This window comes from Ictalurus punctatus, chromosome 3 (genome assembly GCF_001660625.3).
Source record: "Ictalurus punctatus breed USDA103 chromosome 3, Coco_2.0, whole genome shotgun sequence".
In the NCBI taxonomy this organism is placed as follows: Eukaryota; Metazoa; Chordata; class Actinopteri; order Siluriformes; family Ictaluridae; genus Ictalurus; species Ictalurus punctatus.
The window spans coordinates 14,196,151-14,215,931 of record NC_030418.2 but is presented as its reverse complement, the minus strand read 5'-3'; the positions used below and the strand labels follow the sequence as shown (position 1 = coordinate 14,215,931).

Sequence of the window (19,781 nt, the reverse complement as noted above, 5' to 3'; positions counted from 1 at the left end):
GATCTCTGTGACTTTAACCGTGGCATGGATGTTGGTACCAGATGAGCTGATGTGAGTATTTCAGAAACTGCTGATCGCCTGGGAAGTTCACACACAACAGTCTCTAGAGTTTACACAGAATGGTGCGAAAAGCAAAAAACATCCTGCAAGCAGAGGGTCAAAGGGCAGACTCAAAGACCTTGTTGATGAGAGAGATCAGAAGAGAATGACCAGACTGGTCTGAGATGACAGTAAGTCTATAGTAACTCAAATAAGCACTGTTTACAACCGAGCAGTAAAGCATCTGCCCAACTGTCCATTTTCAGTGAGTCTGTGCCTATGATAGCCTCAGATTCTTGTTCCAGTCTGACAGGAGTGGAACCCAGTGTGGTCTTTTGCTGTTGTAGCCCATCCATGGCACTGATTATATGAGTCACTATATCCTTCCTGGCAGCTCGAACCAATCTGGCCGCTTTCCTCTGACCTCTCTTATCAACAAGGCGTTTCCACCCACAGAACTGTCGCTCACTCAATGTTTTTTGTTTGTTTGTTTGTTTTTTAGCTCCATTCTGTGTAAACTCTAGAGACTCTAAACTCTGTGAAACACTAGTGTGTGAAAATCCCAGGATATCAACAGTTTCTGAAATACTCAAACCAGCCCTTCTGCTACCAACAGCCATGCCACGGTTAAAGTCACAGAGATCAGACTTTTTCTTCATTCTGATGTTTTGAACTGAAACTCTTGACATGTATCTGCATGATTGTATGCATTGTGTTGTTGCCACATGATTGGCTGATTGGATACCTGCATAAATGAGCATTTTAAAGTGGACAGTGAGTGTACATATTACATTGTAATTCAATTTTGTATTAAATTGGAGAAACTCCTTATAATGACATCTAAAAATCAGTTTCACAGGAATGTCTTGAAATAACAGTATTTTCTTTTCAAACACATAGGGCAAGATTATTGACTATTTCCATCCATCTTCTATACCACTTTATCGCTTTATCCAGGGAGCATCGGACACAAGGTGGGGTACACCTTGGACAGGGTGACAATCCATCGCAGGGCACAATCACATACACACTCACACACCCATTCATACACTACGGACACTTTAGACATGCCAATCAGCCTACCATGCATGTCTTTGGACTGGGGGAGGAAACCGGAGTACCTGGAGGAAACCCCCGCAGCACAGGGAGAACATGCAAACTCTGCACACAGAGGGCCACGGTGGGAATCATACCCCCAACCCTGGAGGTATGAGGTGAACGTGCTAACCACTAAGCCACCGTGCGCCCATTATTGACTATTTAAAATAATATTAACTAATTAAATACAACCCTCATTCTTAGGGGGAAAAACACTACTTTTAAAAGCTGTTCTCAGAAACCAGAACCAGACATTATTGTTGTCTTGGTCAAAACTCAGTCTCAGTTTTCTGATACTCATGAGGCTGGTAAAGGAGGCAAAGAAGAATCCGAATTGCCAGACTACCAGATGCCACTTTGAAGCCTTTTCTAAGACCAACCCGCAGAATGCAACATGCGAAATTCAACAAGTCCCATTAGGACTACAAATACTATGATGTGTTGTGGTTAGTTTCAAATAAAAACTTTTTGGCCATAAACATCATCGGGATGATGAAAAAAGGGGACTGTGTACATGAAAAACCTCCATCCTCACAGTAAAATGTGGCAGTGGATCATTGATGCTTTAGGGTGTTTTGCAGCTCATGGTCTAGGGGTTCATGTGAAAATTGATGGCAACCTGAATTCCATACCAGGACATTTTCTGCCCCAAATCTGACTTCCTCTTTCAGAAGGTTTAGACTTGACAGTAGAGGGACTCTGACAAATTATACATAGCAGCAGAGAGGCTGCACTCAGTGCACCTACATAGTGCCACTATATGGTAGGTGTATTCACTAAAATAGCCAGTGAGTGTAGCTACAAGGCATAAAGCTCACTCCAAATAAATACTACATTCAGTTCTGCATTTGTCATTACAGTATAAATCATATTTATACTTACATCAGCAATGTTCACTCACTCTGTGTAAGAGTTTACAATAAAAGCATTTGACTGCATACTTATGTATCTAATGTATTGTAGGCTGGGAATAAATCATTGTTGAATATGATTTTTTCCCCATTCAAATGAATGCCTTCTTTAACCAAACACATACCACCTGATTTTTTCCCTATTATAGAGCCAGAACTGTCAATAATCTATAAACAGACATATTCAACAGCTTTATTTAATCAACTTGCTTCCCTTTTATTGCAGCATTGTTGTTAATAATAGTACAAAGTCCCCATCTGAAGAAGGTTTTCAGTTATCTAATCTGGAAATATTTTAGGTAAGCCAGCCCAAAAATCGGTGAAGGCCTATGGACTCTAGCTAGGTTATGTGACAGTGTACACACCAAAAAATAAAATAAAATACAATTTAAATAAAAAATTTATTTAATGATACTCTGCATTAAGTGGTGCTTTGCATCAGTGATGCTGTGCCTTGTTAAGTGGACATCTGCGCTTTATAGTGTAGCCTATAAACTTGTCTACCAAGAGTTATAGATCATTATTTATTTCGGTGCTGTTGACAATCAATGAAATTGTCACCCAAAGTCAGATAAAAGTTACATGATATCCTGCTGCATACAACTGTTTTGCATATGATGCTGTTATCAAGGTGTAGCTACAGTGCCCTCCACTAATACTGGCACCCTTGGTAAATATGAGCTAAGAAAGCTGTTTAAAAAAAAAAAAAAAAAAAAAAAAAAAAAAAAAAGTCATTAATTTGACCTTTTGATCTTTTGTTAAAAAAATTCATAAAACACAACTGCAAACAAAACACAGGTTTATCAAAAAAAAAAAGGATCTTTGTTAAATATATGTGTGCAACAATTATTGGCACCCTTTTAGTCAATACTTTGTGCTACCTCCCTTTACCAAGATAACAGCTCTGAGTCTTCTCCTATAATGCCTGATGAGGTTGGAGAATACATGGCAAGGGATCTGACACCATTCCTCCATACAGAATCTCTCCAGATCCCTCAAATTTTGAGGTCCATGCTGGTGGACTCTCCCCTTCAGTTCACCCCACAGGTTTTTTATGGGTTTCAAGTGAGGGGACTGGGATGGCCATGGCAGGACCTTGATTTTGTGATCAGTAAACCATTTTTGTGTTGATTTTGATGTATGTTTTGGATCATTGTCCCGCTAGAAGATCCAACCATGGCACATTTTAAGCTTTCTGGCAGAGGCAGTCAGGTTTTCATTTAATATCTGTTGATATTTGAGAGTCCATGATGCCATGTATCCTTACAGAATGTTCAGGTCCTCTGGCAGAAAAACATCCCCAAAACATTAACGAGCCACCACCATATTTAACCGTGGGCATGAGGTAATTTCCATATGGCTACCTCTCTGTGTGCGCCAAAACCACCTCTGGTGTTTATTGCCAAAAAGCTCTATTTTGGTTTAATCTGACCATAGAACCCGGTACTATTTGAAGTTCCAGTAGTGTCTGGCAAACTGAAGAAGCTTGAGTTTGTTTTTGGATGAGAGTAGAGGCTTTTTTTTTTTTCTTGAAACCCTTCCAAACAGCTTGTGGTGATGTAGGTGACTTCAGATTGTAGTTTTGGAGACTTTCTGACCGCAAGACACAACTAACTTCTGCAATTCTCCAGCTGTGATCCTTGGAGATTTTTTGGCCACTTGAACCATCCCCTTCACGGTGTGTTGAGACAATATAGACACACGTCCAATTCCAGGTTGATTCATAAGATTTCCAGTTGACTGGAAATTCTTAATTATAGCCCTGATGGTGGAAATGAGCATTTTCAATGCTTCTGCTAATTTCTTATAGCCACTTCCCATTTTGTGAAGCTCAACAACCTTTTGCCGCAGATCACAGCTATATTCCTTGGTCTTACCCATTGTTATGAATAACTAAGGGAATTTGGCGTATGTGTTACCTCATATTTATACCCCTGTAAAACGAAGTCATGGTTGAACAATTTCCTGTTCCTAGTCACCCAGGTGTACTAAAAAATTTTAAATATCAATGGGAATATACTTCAAATATATTTTTCTCATATGAATTCATAGGGCTTCCAATAATTGTTGCACACCTATATTTAACAAAGATTTTATTGATAAACCTGTGTTGTGTTCGCAATTTTTTGATATCCATGAGAGCAGAGTAATTTTGTGAATTTTTTTTTAACAAAAGAACAAAAGGTTAAAACAATAAAGACAATTTTTCACAGCCTTCTTTGATCATATTTAACCAAGGGTGTCAGTATTAATAGAGGGCACTGAATTTCAATAGTGTTAACATATTAGAGACAACAATCATTAATCCTGAACATTTCTCTGATATTCCTTAAAGTAATTTTTCTTGTAAATATTCTACAATCTTTACGCCTGCATTCATCTGCTACGAACACCACTTGTGTCCCAAAACATGCATTGGTTAAAAAGAAATCACAAAATGTGAGTTTATGACCCTCCTAGAGAATAAAGAAAGGTCTGACATACAAATGAGCACATCATCTTCAAATTTGACTGTAGTCTCAAATTATTTGTTTAGTTGTTTGTTTTTTTTGGTTTTGTTTTTTTAAGCACACAAAATATTACAAAATTATTTACACTACACCTAATGGTGTTTTACGTACAGTTTAAAATGCCAATATGAATATACAATATTTATGTAAATAAACTTTAATGCACTTTAATGGTAAGAAAAAGAGGCAGTTTAGTGATTTGAAAGAATATTTAAAAAAAAAAAAGAAAAAAAAAAAAGACAATACACTACAAAAACACACCTGTTAAAAAAAGGGGGGGGGGGGGGAAGAACTTGTGGTTTAGTGTGCACTTCAGGTATTTATAAAAAAGAAAAGAAAAAAAAGGGGAACTAATGCAGCTTGTGAATGTACTCCTATCCCCACGAACACGTTTTAGCTTACATCCATAAAACAACATGGAACAGAACAGAAATGATGAGTGGAAAAGTTAACCATTGCACTTTAAACGGTTAAAGAAATCAAGGGGGAAACCATTGTAATAAAATGGGCTTTTGATCTCCTACATCCAATACACGAGAATGCAAATTAAATACTGGCTTTGGTATAGATTAGCAACTTGCATCAAGATAGTGTTGATCAGTTTTAAACAGGCACTAGTGTATTTAATTTGAGAGCAATTTCCACACTTCTATAACTCATGATATAAAAGGTAGATTCATTATAGCCTGACTTCATGAGAAGCAGTTTGTTTTAGTTTTGCTGATAAAAAGTTTACTTTAGCTTGTAAACATTTCTTAGCAAGACTTAGTGATGGATGTGCACGATTCTGAATAATGCAGTAAAGTACTAACAACTGACAAGACAAATTAATCATGGTTTGATTGGTAGTATCTCTTTCTAGCACTAGAAATAATTAAAATTGAGGAAATACACCTTTGGCATAATCAATCTTTTTGCACACAACATGAATATTTAAGATAATGTTTTCCTTTTCAAAGCAAAATTACTTCAGTACTTCCTTGTGGCACAGAAAAGGTTTGGGGATATTTGTCAGGGCTGTGAATTTGCTATGCCTAACCCTAAAACTGTGTAAACATGGTCTTATCCAACCTCTTATGCAAAAATTTCTCCCCAAAAAAAAAAAAAAAAAAAAAAAAAAAAAAAAGTCTACAAAAAGTAAAAATCAAATTGTATTAAGCTCTTCCCTGTTTTTCTCTCATAAAATCAATAGGTATTATTGTTTAGATTTAGGCAAGTCATTCTTCAGCCTGTTGTAAATAGCAGTCTGGGTTAATGCACACCACAGAAAGTCCTTTTACAGAACAAACAACTCGAATATTCCAAAAAAAAAAAAAAAAAAAAAAAAAAAAAAAAAAAAAAAAAAAAAAAATTCAAAACACCTATGTACAGGCTACAGGCACACAGGTAGATTTCTGAAAATGAAGGATATGAGGTCATTTGGACAAAATGCATTAAACAGAAACATTTGAAGGATAAATGCTATGATGGGTGTTAATACTTGGTGAAAAGGCATATTCAGTGTCTTGTGCCAACAGCTGTCTTAGAGGGAGTCAAGTGTCTACGTGTCCATTTCCTCCAACTGTGTAAAAGTACGAGTCTCTATGGAGCCCCTGCGGCTCAGCAATTCTCTAGAGACTGGGGGGGCGGGGGGCCTGGGAGACATCCTCTCAGTCTTATTGCAGTGGGCTGTCAAACACTGTATCTGGCAGGATAGAAATCTTCAGCTTCTTATCAGGCCAGCTGTATTCCTTTGGTAGCTTGGACTGAAAATCAGGGACGTGTTTAAGAACAGTGGTTCAGAAATTCCTTTTAAAACAGGTCATTATGCATTCGGTGATGACCTACCTCGTCACGAACACTCAGATCCTGAAGGTCGCCTAGCATGTGCTCCACAAACTCTTCAGTGAGAAGGATCTAAACAAGAGAAGCAGACATCATTATACCTGTTCACTGAGCATACCATTCATATAATGTACCGTAGTACTGGATATTCATTACCTGTAGCCATGGCCCATGAGCAGCGTAGGGGTGCTCTTCTGTTGCAAAAGCACCCTCCACTCCAGTGGATACAAAAGTGATTGCCGTGTCACCATTGATACTTTTATATGTGAAGTGCCTCCCGTGAAGGAGGCGACCTCTATGGAAGATAGAGAAGAGGGGGGAAAAAAATCTCATTTAGTAAATGACAGCCCCGAGTGTCTTGATTGCTACAGAGATGAAATTCTCATGGATTGCCTTCAGGCTTAAACAAAAGCATGGACTTTGATTTCGTCTAAACAAAATGAGATTACACTTCAAACTCGGATCTTGTACTAAAACCTTTTAATGCCAACACTTGGGCTTGCTGGAACCAGCCTAAAATATTGGCTGGCTAAGGACATCAGTAACATGTTAACAGCAATGCTATTTTTAGAGCAACACTGTAGGGATAAAGGAAAATCTGTTCTCAAAATAACAGGACATTAAATAAAGTAGTGCATAATAAGTGCATTTTCTGACACAACAGCCATTCCCAAGTGGATGAGGCAGGGCCCACTCATAATTTTGTATGTGGGTGGTACATGTGTGTGTGTATGTGTGAGGTAGGAAAGAAAGTATGCCTGAAAAATAGACTGGGAAGTCTGTACATTACCTAAGGCACAGTGGGAGCAGAGTTCCAGACTCCTGATTGAACTTGAGGTGCACACTCTCCAGCTGCCGCGTCCTTACCAGCTCATGAGGAACAATAGCAGATGAGCTCTCACTTTCCAGACTGTCCTTACGACTTCTGATGAGGGTGGAAGGAGGCGCGTGAGCAGCGGCAGAGCAGAGAGAGAGAAAGAGAGATGAAGGGAAAAGGAATGAATAATTTTGCATATTTAATTTGCTCCTATTTTCTGCTGTCACAACGATAGACTGCTCTAAAGGCCCTTAGGCATAAAGCAACGGTTCCTTTTTTCTGCTTACCGATAAGATAAAGTGATTAATACTCACTCATTTGCATAGAAGCAAGTCAATCAACTGCCAGCATGCCAAACTGCACATACAGTCCCCTCCAAAACTAGTAGAACGGCAAGGCCAGTTCATTTATTTGTGCTATACACCAAAGACATTTGAGTTTGAGATCAAAAGATTGATATGAGATGAGAGCTTTAATTCTTGGTATTTACATCTAGATGTGTTAAACAACATAAAACATACAACCTTTTAAATCAGACCACCCAATCTTTAGGTGAGCAAAATTATAGGAACATATAAGTATTACAGTAAATTAAAGTAAATAACACTTAATATTTGGTTGCAAATCGATTGCTTGCAATAACTGCATCAAGCCTATGACTCACTGACATCATCTAATTGTTGGTTTCTTCTTTTGTGATTCTTTTACAGGAATTTGTCAGCCTCTTTCTGTTGTTGTTTGTTTTTCTTTTTGGGGCAGGGGTTCTCTCTTCAGTCTTCTCTTCAGGAGGTGAAATGCATGCTCAACTGGGTTAAGGGCTGATGATTGACTTGCCGCCCCCCAATCTGACTTTCCGATTCTTACTGCTGATGAGTGGGTTGCACATTGTGGTATGGCCTCTATATTTCTGCTCTCAAAACCTTCTTCGAACGGTGGTTTGTGATACTTTCACCCCTGCCCTGTGGAGGTTGTTGGTGATGTCAATGACTGCTGTGGTTTGGGTTTTCTTCACAGCTCTCACAATGTTTGTCATCAGCTTATCCTTTTTAACAACACATGCAGGATTCACAGGTGAAACTGAAGGCTAAAACCTAGAGTAAATGTTCAGAGCTATTTATTATTTAAACTATTAATCAAGAACATACCTGGGTAACGGGGGGGGGGGGGGGGGGGTATGGGGCACGTTCAGTCGCATGTTCCAATATTTTTGCTCGCCTGCAAATTGGGTGGTCTGATACAAATGTGCTATGCTCACATGTGCTGTGTATGTCGTTTAACACGTCTATATATAAAGAGCCGGAAGTTAAAGGTGAAATTCTAAACTCATTCTCATATTCATATTTTGATCTCAAACTCAAATGTATGGAAGTATTTTGCAGACAATATTCAAAAGCAATTGTAAACTGCACTTGCAATTGCATTTCCTATTTGTGGATGCATAAATTGTGACATAATTCAAATGAAAATGCAAATAATGTATTACCGTTTGCATTTTCATTTACGCAAACGTATAGTATCTGCCAAATTTCAAACGGAAACGCGAAGTCCATTTGCAAATGCATTTCCTGTGTGTTAGGCGTCATGACCCTGTCATATTGAAATAGAAATCGCCCCGTTTGCGATTTCATTTGCTCAGTGACATGTATGGAGCCTGACAAAATTCAAACGGAATCGCAAATCCCTTTGCATCTGCATTTCCCATGCCTTACACAATAACCTGTCAATCACTGTTGGGGGTGGGAATATACTATGGGGCGTGTTTGTATTTGGAAGTGACGTCACTCACAGTTGACCGCATTTTAGACTGCCTCGCAGCCACCGGAGATTCACTGCACATTAGAGATTCTCTCTTCTATTTCACACACAAAGGACAACATGTGTATTGTCTTATTCTGGAGTGAAACCAGAACCAAGTACAACTGAATACATCTCACCAGCACATTATAGTAATGAAGTCAGTAAGAGACCATCAAAAATTGCATGACCTGGGTAACTGTGTAAGATTCTACCAAGATTATAGTCATCTACTTCACATGATATCTAATATTGCAGTGTGATGATACAGTATGTATACAGTATTTATTTATAGCATATATTTTATTAATAATTATTAATATATATTTTTAAAATGAGTGATTACACAAATAATTATTACCATCTTATTATCTTCAGTGTACAGCAAAAACTATTTAATTGGCCTTGCCGTTCCAATACTTTCACAGGGACTGTATGTACTTTACCAATTATTAAATAGCTGTATATATTGGCACCACATTAGAAGTGGTCCAGCTCAAGTAAACAACTTTAATTTCATTATAAAATCAAGGTTACTTCACCACAGACCAATTCTAATATCAACACCATTGGCAATAAAGGAAATTATAATCACCAAACATGAGAAACACAAAATTTGCTACATATAGAGCACTTTACATTTGAAATGGTGAACCGTTTCCACTGATTGGACACCAGTGTGTCGTGTTCTTGGTTTTTAAAACATCAATTAGCCAAGGTAGCTTTAGAGCACCTCAGGTGTCATAATGTAGGGAAAGTGCCACCAGCACATTTATTATCCTAAGGAATTCAGACATAGGCTTTACTGCAGAGAAGAGTTTAATTATTCAGATTTATGGTAAGCAGGATCAAAGGGAATCACTGCCTTGCAACAGGACTGCCCCTTTAACATTTAAAATATTTTGTTTATCATTGCAACTGACAAATCTATAGTATATACTGTGCCACTGTACTACTACACTGTGTATACCTTCATTTGTGGAAAGAAACGTAACCTGCAGACACTGAAGATAGCACCATTTATTAATGAAAAACTCAGCAAGGGAACATTTTGTTCAGGAGTGCATTTTTTTTAAACTTTCTCTATTGTTTGGCTCTTACCTTGAGTTCTGCTTGCTCTGCAAATGTCCGACTGATTGTCTAAAGAGAAATTAGGGGTAAATTTGTACCACAGCGAAGAGAAATTAATGCATTTACTACCATTACTGTCGAGAGGAAAATCAATTTCCCTTTTTTTTCTTTTTTTTGGTAAAAGCCACTAAGAACAAAGACAACCATTCCCTCAGTTTTTTTTTTTTTTCTGGGGAAGAAATGCTTTCAGCACCTCACACAGCATTATGATATTAAAAGGTCTGATTGCTGGTGTCATACCCGGTCAGTCAGTGAAAAAGGTAAAGCTTTCTGAATTAATGTTAAAGGGAAACATGCTTGTAAAGCTTCTTTTACGCAAAAGTGATTTTTGCCATCAGGCATTGGACACTCTAGTTTCAAAGTCTACTAAACATTCAGGTGTCAATTTTCTTGATGATTCTTGCTGCAAAGACTGCAAAACCTACATACACACAAGATTTTCACAGATTACTATAAAATTAATGAATATTAGTCTATCCAGAATCTACACAAGCCTTCTCTATAGCGTTTTATGAACTAGCTCTGCAAACAGTTGACTACCAATCCTCAAAATCTCTCAAGAGCCTTCAAATTTTGAGGTCCACGCTAGTGGACTCTCCTCTTAAGTTCCCCCACAGGTTTTCTATGGGTTTCATGGCATTTTGTGGTCAGTAAACAATTTTTGTGTTGATTTTGATGTATGTTTTGGATCATTGTCCTGCTGAAAGATCCAACCATGGCCCAGTTTAAGCTTTCTGGCAGAGGTAATCAGGTTTTCATGATGCCATGTATCCTAACAAAATGTCCAGGTTCTCTGGCAGAAACACAGTCCCAAAACATTAAAAAGCCATCACCATATTTAACCGTGGGCATGAGGTACTTTTCCATATTGCTACCCCTCTGTGTGTGCACCAAAACCACCTCTGGTGTTTATTGCCAAAAAGCTCTATTTTGGTTCCATCTGACCACAGAACCCGATCCCATTTGAAGTTCCAGTAGTGTCTGGCAAACTGAAGAAGCTTGAGTTTGTTTTTGGATGAGAGTAGAGGCTTTTTTCTTGAAACACTTCCAAACAACTTGTGGTGATGTAGGTGACTTCAGATTGTAGTTTTGGAGACTTTCTGACCCCAAGACACAACTAACTTCTGCAATTCTCCAGCTGTGATCCTTGGAGATTTTTTGGCCACCCGAACCATCCGCTTCAAAGTGAGTTGAGACAATATAGACACACCTCTAATTCCAGGTTGATTCATAAGATTTCCAGTTGACTGGAACTTCTTAATTATTGGAAATGGGCATTTTCAGTGCTTTTGCCATTTTCTTATAGCCACTTCCCATATTGTGAAGCTCAACAACCTTTTGCCGCACATCACAGCTATATTCCTTGGTCTTACCCCATTGTGATGAATGAATAAGGGAATTTGGGCCTGTGTGTTACCTCATATTTATACATGGAAACAGTAAGTCATGGTTGAACAATTTCCTGTTCCTAGTCACCCAGGTATACTAATTTTTTTTGTTTAATATCAATGGGAATATACTTCAAATCTATTTTTATCATATGAATTCATAGGGCTACCAATAATTGTTGCACACCTATAATTAAAAGAGATGAGATATACTCATGAGAAAATTTGTTGTTTTTTTTTTAACAAAGGGTTAAACAAACAACAACACACACACACACACACACACACACACACACACACACACAGTAAACAAATAAAAATATTTTTATATGGCTCTAATCAATTAAGAGCATTGGCTCTTATCTTAACAATTCCACTTAATGTAGCATTGGTTTTCATTAGTGTTTTTTTTTTTTTTTTTAACAAAATGACCAAGTAAACAAACTGATTGATGTCTTTAGAAACTGCTCTGATCAGTTTCACTTAATGCAGCATTGTAATGGTAAAACTCAAAACTCATAATAAGTAACAATTACAATTGGCCTTGTTGCTGTCAAGAGGATTTTTCTCTCTCTTTTTACAAGTATCCTCCAGTGTGTTGCTTTGCCTTTACCCGAGTTACCTGAGTGAACTCGCTGTATTACACTGAGTGTTTAGTTTTCAGGTGAAATTGGTAGTATTGAAAGCACCTATGTTGCTTTCGCCTTGTGGAAAGCTCGTATTGCAGACATTACAAATGGCTGTTGGACTGCTTTCGTTTTCCAATTTAAAATATTTCCACACTGCAGACATTTTAGCTACATAGTCCTGCCACAAATTGTGCTCTCTGTGACAGCTGACGTAAAACAAAGTATCGGGCTTAGTGCTCAATAAAGCTGAAACCGATCAGTTTAAAAAAAATGCCTTAATCGGACCCGATACCGATATCTGAGATCGGATTGGGAGATCCCTAATTTAGATGTATTTGTATTTTTCACCAAATAGTATTATAGATTAGGTATATGTATATTACAGATGCCAAAACACGCTTATATAGTATGAATTAGATTGAATTTATTTTTGTGGTTCCTGCTGTGCTTCAAAAATACAAACAAACAAAAACAAAATGAACAAACCTTTTAACTACTATGCTTTCTAAATACTCTGCTGCAGTATGTGTATGCTTGTCATGGCTAAAGAAAGATAGCAGAACCTCTGCTTATAGCTGGGGGCAAGGTCAACAGGACAAGATGGGCAAAACACAATAGGAGGCTGAGATTACCCCAACCCTGTTGTGTACGGTGTTGAACAGAGCACGACCGCATTGAGATCAATGAGATGAGAATAGACTGTCAAACACCTCAGCTAACCACAAGGAGCTTCAACACACAGAACAAACATATTAGAAAAGGTTTAAAGAACTATTGATCACAGCCTATGCAGTGACAGCCAGAAGCAAAGGCTTATCAGACAAACTTAGACACAGAAGAAAAGCACTTTGCTCTGCTAGCATTGCACCAAACAAGATTTTAAAAAAGCCTCTTATAAATAACTTTTCTACCATTCAGTTATTTCCCCCAGTCCTGAGTTACACTCTAATCAAAAGCTGTACCTAAAATTCACTTAAGACTGTATAGACATTTACACTTATCTTATTTCCAAATTTCTGGAATTGTTCAGTGCTTAAGACAAAGCATGATGAACATTAATATTACATCTTTCTTGACCCTGCAGCACTAATGCAGTTAATATAACTTATATATAGCACCGCTACCAATAGTTACTCACTGCATACCAGGTTTAGTGATTGGGTAAATTCTAAACAATATTAGTGGTGCAAAGAGGACATGAAACAATTCACTTTCTGAAAAGAGATAAAAACAATTCTCTTCATCAGTACGTTAACTGAAGCGCAAACTTGCTACTTAGGAAAAAGGTCCAAAATTCATCAAGGATAAAGATGGATTCTGAAATCAGACACCAGTACCTACAAAAGTCATTGTAGTAAAAGTCACTAGCTAGTGCCATCTCCATTTTAGTAAACTGGCTAATCCATTTTAGTAAACTCCCTAATCTATATTTATATTTGTGTTCAATGAATGTGACAGATTTAATAAAAATCTATCAGTACGTTTACATGGACAACAATAATCCAATATTAACCCGATTAAGACAATAATCTGATTAAGAAACTAGCATGTAAACAGCGATTTTTTATTATCTTAATCCGATTAAAGTCATACTCGAAGTAAACACAAATGTAATTAAGATATGTGGAGTATTCCTGTTTTATCGACATGTAAACACCTTAATCACACTATTAACGTCATGTGGGAATTTTCACCACATTTTGCGACAGGACATGTACACACATGGCAGTGCACAACCGCACATTCTGGAGGGAACGTCAGACGGCGTGGCGCGGTGACGTAACGACATGTGCCGTTAATCGCTCTATGTTGTATAACATGTAAGACAGGAACACGAAAGGAATATTCAGAATAAGGTCAATAATTAGATTACTGCTGTACATGTAAACATAGTCAATCTGACCAATTTAAATGACAACATGTAAAACATCATTAAAATTAAATATTTTTTCTTTGAAACTAAAAGAACCTTAATCATGTGCTTAAGCATTATTAGCAATGAATTGTAACCTTTCAGTGAATCACCAAAAATAAAACATACTAAATTGGAAAGCATACACAATGTTTGGATAATAAAATGAACATTTTACCCTAAGAAAAGGGTGTTTTTAAGCATGGCTACAGTTCTGTGAAAAAGTATTCGATTCCTTGATTTCTGATTTCTTCTGTTTTTGTGTACATCTCATACTAAATTGTTTCAGAAATTAAAACAAAATCTAAGATAAAACAAAGGCAACCTGAGTAAACACAAAATACAGTTTTTAAAAGTTTTAAAAAAGTTATCCAATATCAACTGGGCCTGTGTGAAAATGTATTTGCCCCTATAGTTATTAATTCCCCAAATCTACGAAACTGCATTCATAATGGGTTTCAGCTGGACTAGACACAACCAGGCCTGATTACTGCAAACACTGTTCAATCAAATCAACAATCATAAATAATATGGATGCTCTGATCGATTGGTCACCAATTTTTATCAGCCAAAAATCACATTCTATGACTCGAACAGTAGTCTCTTAATTTGGCTGATCTCACGAACCGATCGCTATTTGATGACGTAAAACACGTAAGGACATAACACACATGATGATGTGAAACTTTACCATTTGCCGTGTATGTTCTAAAGAAATATCACATGGAGGAAATGACTGGGATCGGTGATGACAAGAAATCGGTAATCCGGATCGGCTGCAAAAACCCTGATGGGAGCATGCCTATAAAATAGAACTTTTTCAACAGCATGAAGTTGGTTAACACACTGTGCCAAAATTGAAAGAAATTCCAGAAATGATGAAGAAGGTGATTGAAATACATCAGTCTGGGAAGGGTTACAAAGCTATTTCAAAGGCTGTGGTACTCGAAAAAACCACAGTGAGAGCCATTATCTCCAAATGGAAAAACTCGACACAGTAGTGAACCTTCCCAGAAGTGGCGGACCTTCCAAAATTCCTCCAAGAGCACAGCAACGGCTCATCCAGGAAGTCACAAAAGAGCCAAGGCCAACATCAAAAGAACTACAGGCCTCTCTTACATCAATAAAGGTTCATGACTCCACAATCAGAAAGACACTGGGCAAAAATGGCATCCATGGAAGAGTGGTGAGGTGAAAAGCACTTCTAACACAGAAGAACATTAACATTAAATTTTGCCAAAACACACCTTGATGATCCTCAAACCTTTTGGGAGAATATTCTGTGAACTGATGAGTCCAAAGTGGAACTATTTGGAAGACAGGGGTCCCGTTACATCTGGCGTGAACCAAACACAGAATTCCACAAAAAGAACATTATACCTACGGTCAAGCATGGGGGTGGAAGTGTGATGGTGTGGGGATGCTTTGCTGCTTCAGGGCCTCAGCAACTTGCAATAATTGAGGGAAACATGAATTCTGCGCTCTACCAGAAAATCCTAAAGAAGAATTTCCGGTCTTCAGTCTGAGAGTTGAAACTCTCACGCAACTGGATTATGCAGCAAGACAATAATCCAAAGCATAGGAGTAAGTCCTAGTCCTAGAAGTGAGTGAAAGACTGATCTCCAGTTATCTGAAGCGTTTGGTTGAAGTTATAACTGTTAAAGGTGGCACAACCAGATTTTAAGTTTAAGGGGGCAATTAGTTTTGCACATGGGTGACAGGAGTTGGATAACTGTTTTTTGCTTCAATAAGAAACGAAAATAAATAAAACCGTATTGTGTGTTTACTCAGGTTGCCTTTGTTTTATGTGGTATTTCGTTTGAAAATCTAAAAATATTTAATATGAGATAAGTACAAAAACAGAGGAAATCAGGATGGGGCAAATACTTTCACAGCACTGTACAAACACACCTGGAGGCATCCTTGCGGCTTCTCTAATAAGTCTTAACGGCAAAGATGTTTATACTTTACCCAACAAATGACGACAGCTGACTAACACTGCTGTAAATCTACAAGGAAATTCTGAGGAAACAGCAACAATATCATGGAATATGTGGAAGGAACAGGTTCAAACTTGTATCACACTGGTAAGCTTAAATCATCATGTAAACACCAGCCATGTTGTCAAGTAGGCCATTAATTATAATACGAGGATTTTAATTAACTTGAGAGCAAATATTTAGCCATTAGCCATTTTGAGTTAACAGCAATGGCAAACAGCCAAAATTGTTTTTTGCTCATTCTGACACTAGCACACGGTGATTAAATTCATACACAATTTGCTTCCAGAATGTTCCAGACGATTTTCTCTGATATTTGTGGTCACTATAGGAAAAATCTCTCATTTTAGCAGCAATACGTCCTCTTTATGATCAAATGCTTGGTTTGGAATGTTTTCTATAAGTAATTATCTAGCTATAGATTACAGCAAATGCAAACATTGCACTAAATGGGCACAATCAGCAACATCTACTAATGGAGCAGTAAATAGCAATTTGGGCAACATTAGGAGGAAATTTTAATTTAAAAAATGTATCGAAAAATGTTAAATTAAAAATCTCAATTTCAAGGCACAATTTAGTGAATACAGTTAAGGCCGGTAGTTTTACAAATAGATATTTTACACTGAAAATATTTCATTAAATAGAAAAATATTCGTATAATAATGATTGCATTAAAATAATACAATCTGCCTTGATCCTCAATTGTACTGATCTTTCCACAGAACATCACCTCTAGGCAAAGTCCCTTGACAATTTCACTGTACACACATCAAATGGAAATCAAAATTAAGGTGCTACATCCACCAGGTTACATCAGTCTGATATCTTCACTGAGGGAACACGTAAACAACCTCCACGCCTCATCCACACCTCACATAACAGATGTATACGGACTCTCAATTTGGAACTAGTTTCTTAAAATTCAGTGCTAAAAAATTCCAAAGCTACTTACAGTGGCCGGTCTTGATGGGGTCTCTGAGTGTTAATGGGGGGTAAGACTGACTTGCTGTTAATCTCCAGTCCTTTCCTCAAGGCTTCCCTGATCTGTTCGGTGTCTGCGTATGAAATGCAAACAAACCTGTTAACCATTCTTAAACGTGTGATGCCAAATACAAAAAAATAAATATGTAAAGCATTAGAAGCAAGAAAAGATTATATTGCAATTATAGATTAGTAAAATAAGCTTTTGATCATCATTTTTACATCATTTTATAATTACTTCCCTATATTAAAAACGCTCACCTTTCTCAGACAGCCTGCGTGGCTGCGATCCAACGCAGATGCTGCGACTGTCGTCCTCATCCTCTGGAGGTCGGCTCAGGTCATCCCACGCACACTTGGCACTGACGCCACTCAGGTTAGAGCCGTCCGTTTCGATGCCTTTATCCAATCTCTCCTGCTTGGATTGAATAAATCACATACACATGACACAACAGGTCAGACACTGATGGGTGGACATGTTGACATGGTCAAAAGTGTACAATTAAACTCACGCATGTTTAATTAATGAATCTAATTGTAAATGTAATATCGTGGTAGTTGTGGTGGGTATTAATTTTCTAATCAAACAGCATGTAACATAGTCTACTGCATGCAGCGCAGAGCTGCAAAAGTGTCTGTTTACATAAAAAAAGCTATTTGATTGAAAATGGTGGACAATGTTAAAAGAGAAAAACAATCCTTCAAAGTACAGGAGCATTTTACATTACACTCCAGTGTTAGCATCATGGCCCATCTTGTGTTTAGATGACAGGAATAAATCAATTTATAATCATTCTTTTGTAGCCAATGTGAGAAACATGTGCAATGTCCCAGGCTGAACCTTATTAACCACCGGGTATTCTGTTGAGTGGTCCTAATTTATCAGACATTTATGATCATATTTATCTTTCCTTCTCCATCAGAAAACATTACCATGTGCTACTATGGACAGTGAAATTGACAACGTTTACATGGACAGCAGTAATCTAATTATTGACCTTATTCTGAATAAGACAATATTGTGATTAAGGTGTTTACATGAGTCGCTTTTAGAATATTCCTTTCATGTTCCTGTTTTACACGTTATAGAACATAGATTGAACGGCACGTCATTACATCACCACGTGACGCTGTCCGACGTCCCCTCCAGAATTTCACGCATCAACATACAGTTGGTCTTTGTTATGGTACCGTATACAGTTTTGGGTGTATCATTTTTAATTTTACGAAAGTTTCAAGTGCAGTTAATTATTTGTCATATTATACGTGCAAATAGATGACTGCTTGAAGCCGTGTACTTACCTACTATATAGTAACCGAAATACATGTTACCTGCTATACAGTAGGTAATTATGCGGTTTCGGACGCAGCCGTGCTCTCTTCTTTGCCGTCAAACGGTTGAGCATTGCCGTGTGTGTGTACGTGCCCTGTTGCAAAATGTGCCCAAAACTCCCACACTATGTTAATAGCTGTTTACATGGTAGTTTCTTATTCAGAGTATTGTCTTAACCGGGTTAATATCAGATTATTGTTGTCCATGTAAAAGTACTGATTGAAAATTATTTAAATGAATAGTCTACAAGAGTCTACGTTTTACGAATAGTCTACATTTTATCACTTACACTCATTTACACAGTGTTTTTTAGATCGTGTTCACACATTTTATTCATAAATATCCTACATTAATGAATTTATGTGGATCAGAATGTGCATTATGGCAATGTTGGGCAGTAGTGCTGCCACAAGCAAAGGTATTTGAACAAATTGGTTAAGCAAGTAACAAGAAGTTAAACCCGTTTTTCGAGCCAGTGGTGATGATAAACACTACATTGTTTAACATACACAATACAGTCCCCACTGAAAGTACTGAAATGCCAATTCTTTTGTTTTCACGATACACTGAAGATATTTAGGTTTGAGCTCAAAAGATGAATATGAGACATTAGATCAGAATTTCAGCTTTCATTTCCTGATATTTACATCTAAATGAGTTAAACAACTTAGAAGATGGGACCTTTGGTGGCAGAGCATCCAAGTTTTGGTTAAGCAGAAGTATTGGAACAGTCTTGCACTAAATGAAAGTAAATAACACTTAATATTTGGTTGCATATCCCTTGCTTGCAATAACTGCATCAAGTCTGTGACCAAGTGACATCACCAACTGTTGCAGTTTTCTTTTGAGTTGTTTTTCCAGGCTTTTACTGCCGCTTGTTTCAGTTGTTGTTTGTTTTGAGGGGTTCCTGCATTCAGTCTCCTCTTCAGGAGGTGAAATGCAGGCTCAACTTGGTTAATGTCTAAAACCTTCCACTTTTCCCCCTTGATGAAATCCTTTGTTGGGTTGGCAGTGTATTTTGGGTCACTGTCTTGCAGTATGATGAAGCTAGATTGGATGAATTTCTCTGTAAAGTGGCAGACAATGTTTCTGTAAACTTCTGAATTCATTCTGCTGCTACCATCATGAGTTACATCATTGATAAAGATTAGTGAGCCTGTTCCATGAGCAGCCATGCAAGCCCAAGCCATGACACTACCTCCACCGTGCTTGACTGATGAGCTTGTATGTATTGGATCATGAGCAGATCCAGTCTTTGTCCTTTCCATCACTTTGGTAGAGGTTAATCTTGGTTCCAGAATTTTGTGGCTCATTTCTCTTATTTCTTTGCTCATTCCAATCTTGCTTTCTGATTCTTACTGCTGCATCTTGTTGTACAGCCTCAATATTCCTGCTCTCAAAAGTTTCTTCA

General features: G+C 37.6%; 1 protein-coding gene across 5 annotated transcripts in view; it reads right to left on the bottom strand.

The window, feature by feature from the left end:
- Nucleotides 1-2,227: 2,227 nt before the first annotated feature.
- The window catches only part of sufu (suppressor of fused homolog (Drosophila)), a 29,365-nt gene continuing 11,811 nt past the window's right edge, over nt 2,228-19,781 (bottom strand). For 2 of the 5 annotated variants that reach the window (XM_053679624.1, XM_017464282.3), the window contains 7 exons: nt 17,299-17,455; nt 17,009-17,111; nt 10,095-10,133; nt 7,173-7,307; nt 6,539-6,677; nt 6,386-6,454; nt 2,228-6,303 (listed from right to left, as the gene is read on the bottom strand). In XM_053679624.1, the coding sequence (XP_053535599.1) occupies nt 6,214-6,303; nt 6,386-6,454; nt 6,539-6,677; nt 7,173-7,307; nt 10,095-10,133; nt 17,009-17,111; nt 17,299-17,455 (732 nt within the window). In that variant the 3' untranslated portion in view covers nt 2,228-6,213. The remainder of the gene's footprint in view (nt 6,304-6,385; nt 6,455-6,538; nt 6,678-7,172; nt 7,308-10,094; nt 10,134-17,008; nt 17,112-17,298; nt 17,456-19,781) is intronic. The other 3 variants (XM_017464283.3, XM_017464284.3, XM_053679625.1) reach the window with 3 other exon arrangements.